This window comes from Cariama cristata, unplaced genomic scaffold (genome assembly GCF_000690535.1).
Source record: "Cariama cristata isolate BGI_N322 unplaced genomic scaffold, ASM69053v1 scaffold30240, whole genome shotgun sequence".
Classification (NCBI taxonomy): domain Eukaryota; kingdom Metazoa; phylum Chordata; class Aves; order Cariamiformes; family Cariamidae; genus Cariama; species Cariama cristata.
Window position 1 is genome coordinate 2,057 of NW_009595750.1, and position 2,116 is coordinate 4,172.

The following is a 2,116-nucleotide window of genomic DNA, read 5'->3' on the forward strand; positions in this document are numbered from 1 at the left end:
TGCCATGGCCAGTGCCTGGGCAGCCACGGGCCACTCCTTCCCCGGAGCCCCATTGTGCATCGGCCGGTCCTGGGGAGGGTTGTCATCTTCTGAGTCAACCAAGCATCACGAGGTGCTTCACCACATCCTGGCAGGTGACGTCAAAGTCTTTGGCTCCCTGACGCAGCGCTGAGCTGCCATCTGGCAGAGGGGACTCCGGCCACCCCACGCCCTCCCCGGCAGGCTTTGGGCAGCGGCCACAGCCAGGATGGCTGCGTGGTGCTGGGGAGCTGGCTCCAGCACCCACAGCTGGGATGCGAGTGCAGGGAGGTGCCGTCACGGGGACTGAGATTATCAGGTCAGCACAATTCCTGGAAGAAGCGATGAGCAAGTGCCACACAGCATGTCTGGCCATGGGTGGAGGTGGGTCCCAGCTCCTATCGAACATCAGCAGGAGCCAACCTGTGCCCACCTCCCTCCAGCCAGCCTGAGCACTGGTGGGTCTGAGCCCCCCACGCTGCCCCGGTTGCTCCCACAGCATCCCTGGCCGTTCAGAAAGTCGCACAGCACCCTCCCACTGCCAGTGCCTGGGGCTTTACCTTCTCCTGCCAGCACTGGGATGAGCCAGGGAAGGGTCTGTACCAAGAAACAAGAGTGGGAGAGCTTAGCGGGCTGGGGAGGGGCTGGATGGGCAGAGATGGGCAGCTGGGGCTCGTGACCCTGATGGGGAAGGGCTGGGAGAGGCTGTTTGTGTGCAGCTCCCGGGCAGCACAACCCCGGGCACGGTGCGTGAGGGTAACAGCTTTTGGGGTTTGGTGGTGGGCTGCGCCTCTGCGGCCAGGAAAAGGATGGGTGGGTGGATGGGTAGGTGGGCAAACCGGGGCCTTTGCGTGCAGGGGGGGTTGGTGCTGCAGGGAGTTGAGTGCTTTGCAGGAGCTGGCTCTGGGTTTGGAGCAGGGAGGTTTCTTTAGTCCCTGGTCTGTTGTTCAGGAGCCGATAAAGTCGGTAAGCTCCTGCTGGTGAGACGCTTGGGCTGGGGATCTCCTGTGTTGTGAGATGGAGGAAGCAAGCAGGGTTGGGGTGGGCTCCCTGGGGAGCCCATGGCAGTTCCCTGCAGCGGAGCTGACTCTGTAGCTGCAGGGGTGAGCTTTGCCCCGAGTGGGCTGTGCTGTCCGTACCTGGCAGAGATGGGCTGAAGCAGCAGCCTCCAGCGTAACCACGAGGTCTCGTCCAGCCTTTGGATGGCTTTTCCCAGCCAGTGCCTTGCTGTGCACAGACCCTGCCAGGGCAGCTCCGCTCCCGTCCGCAAGCCGAGGGAACAGGCAGGTTTGGTCGGGCTGGGTTTGGATGCTCGCAGTGATAACACCAGCAAGGCCCTGCAGAAAGCTGCAGCTCCAGCATCTCCCTGGGATGGTTCAGTCCCACTTTGCTGGACCCTCCCGAGGATTTGCCCTTCCTCGTCTCCACCAGCTCCGGGGATGAGCCTCAGGGATGAACTGGTGGCTGCAAGGGGAGGTGGGGGCAGCGCTATGCCCGACCCCTCTCCCAGCTCTGGGGCCAGCCCCGGTGCCAGCACCCCCATACTGTATGCAGCAGGATGGTTCTTTGCATGTGTTTGGAGGGCAGGATGTGGCCATGGGGCAGGGCTAAGCCAGGGACCTTGTCCCTGGGCTGGAGCATGTGTGTTTTGAATGGTGGGGACTCTGCAGAGCAGCAGCTCTTGCTGGGGGGCTGCCTTTCTATGGGACACTGAGGCAAAATACACTGGCTTGATTTAAAAAGCTGCACTGCTCTGCTGGCGGTGCTCAGCCCCCTGCGCAGAGGGGACCCTTCGCCTTCAGCATCCCCTGCCCAGAGCTGGCAGTGCAAGGAGGGAGCTGGGACTGAAGCCCACTTGGCACTGACTCCCCATCCACGCCTGGGGAGATGCTCCAACCCCCAGGCAAGGCGCTGGGCTGTGTCCCCCCATGTCATGCCGTACCCCCAGGGTGGCACGGAGTGGGGTTTGGGTGGCAAACGGGTCTGGATCCGCTCCCGGGTAGGGCTATGGGCGCTGCTGGTGTCGACAGGGGCCGCGGCGGGGATGGAAACCCAACGCCCGCTGTGCCGGGCAGCATCGCGCCGGGGCGGGTGAGGC

General features: G+C 63.7%; 1 protein-coding gene across 1 annotated transcript in view; it reads left to right on the forward strand.

Moving 5' to 3' along the window:
* Nucleotides 1-2,025: 2,025 nt before the first annotated feature.
* The window catches only part of ST6GALNAC2 (ST6 (alpha-N-acetyl-neuraminyl-2,3-beta-galactosyl-1,3)-N-acetylgalactosaminide alpha-2,6-sialyltransferase 2), a 4,912-nt gene continuing 4,821 nt past the window's right edge, over nucleotides 2,026-2,116 (forward strand). Inside the window, exon 1 of the mRNA XM_009703304.1 lies at nucleotides 2,026-2,109. Coding sequence (XP_009701606.1) covers nucleotides 2,026-2,109 — 84 coding nt within the window. The remainder of the gene's footprint in view (nucleotides 2,110-2,116) is intronic.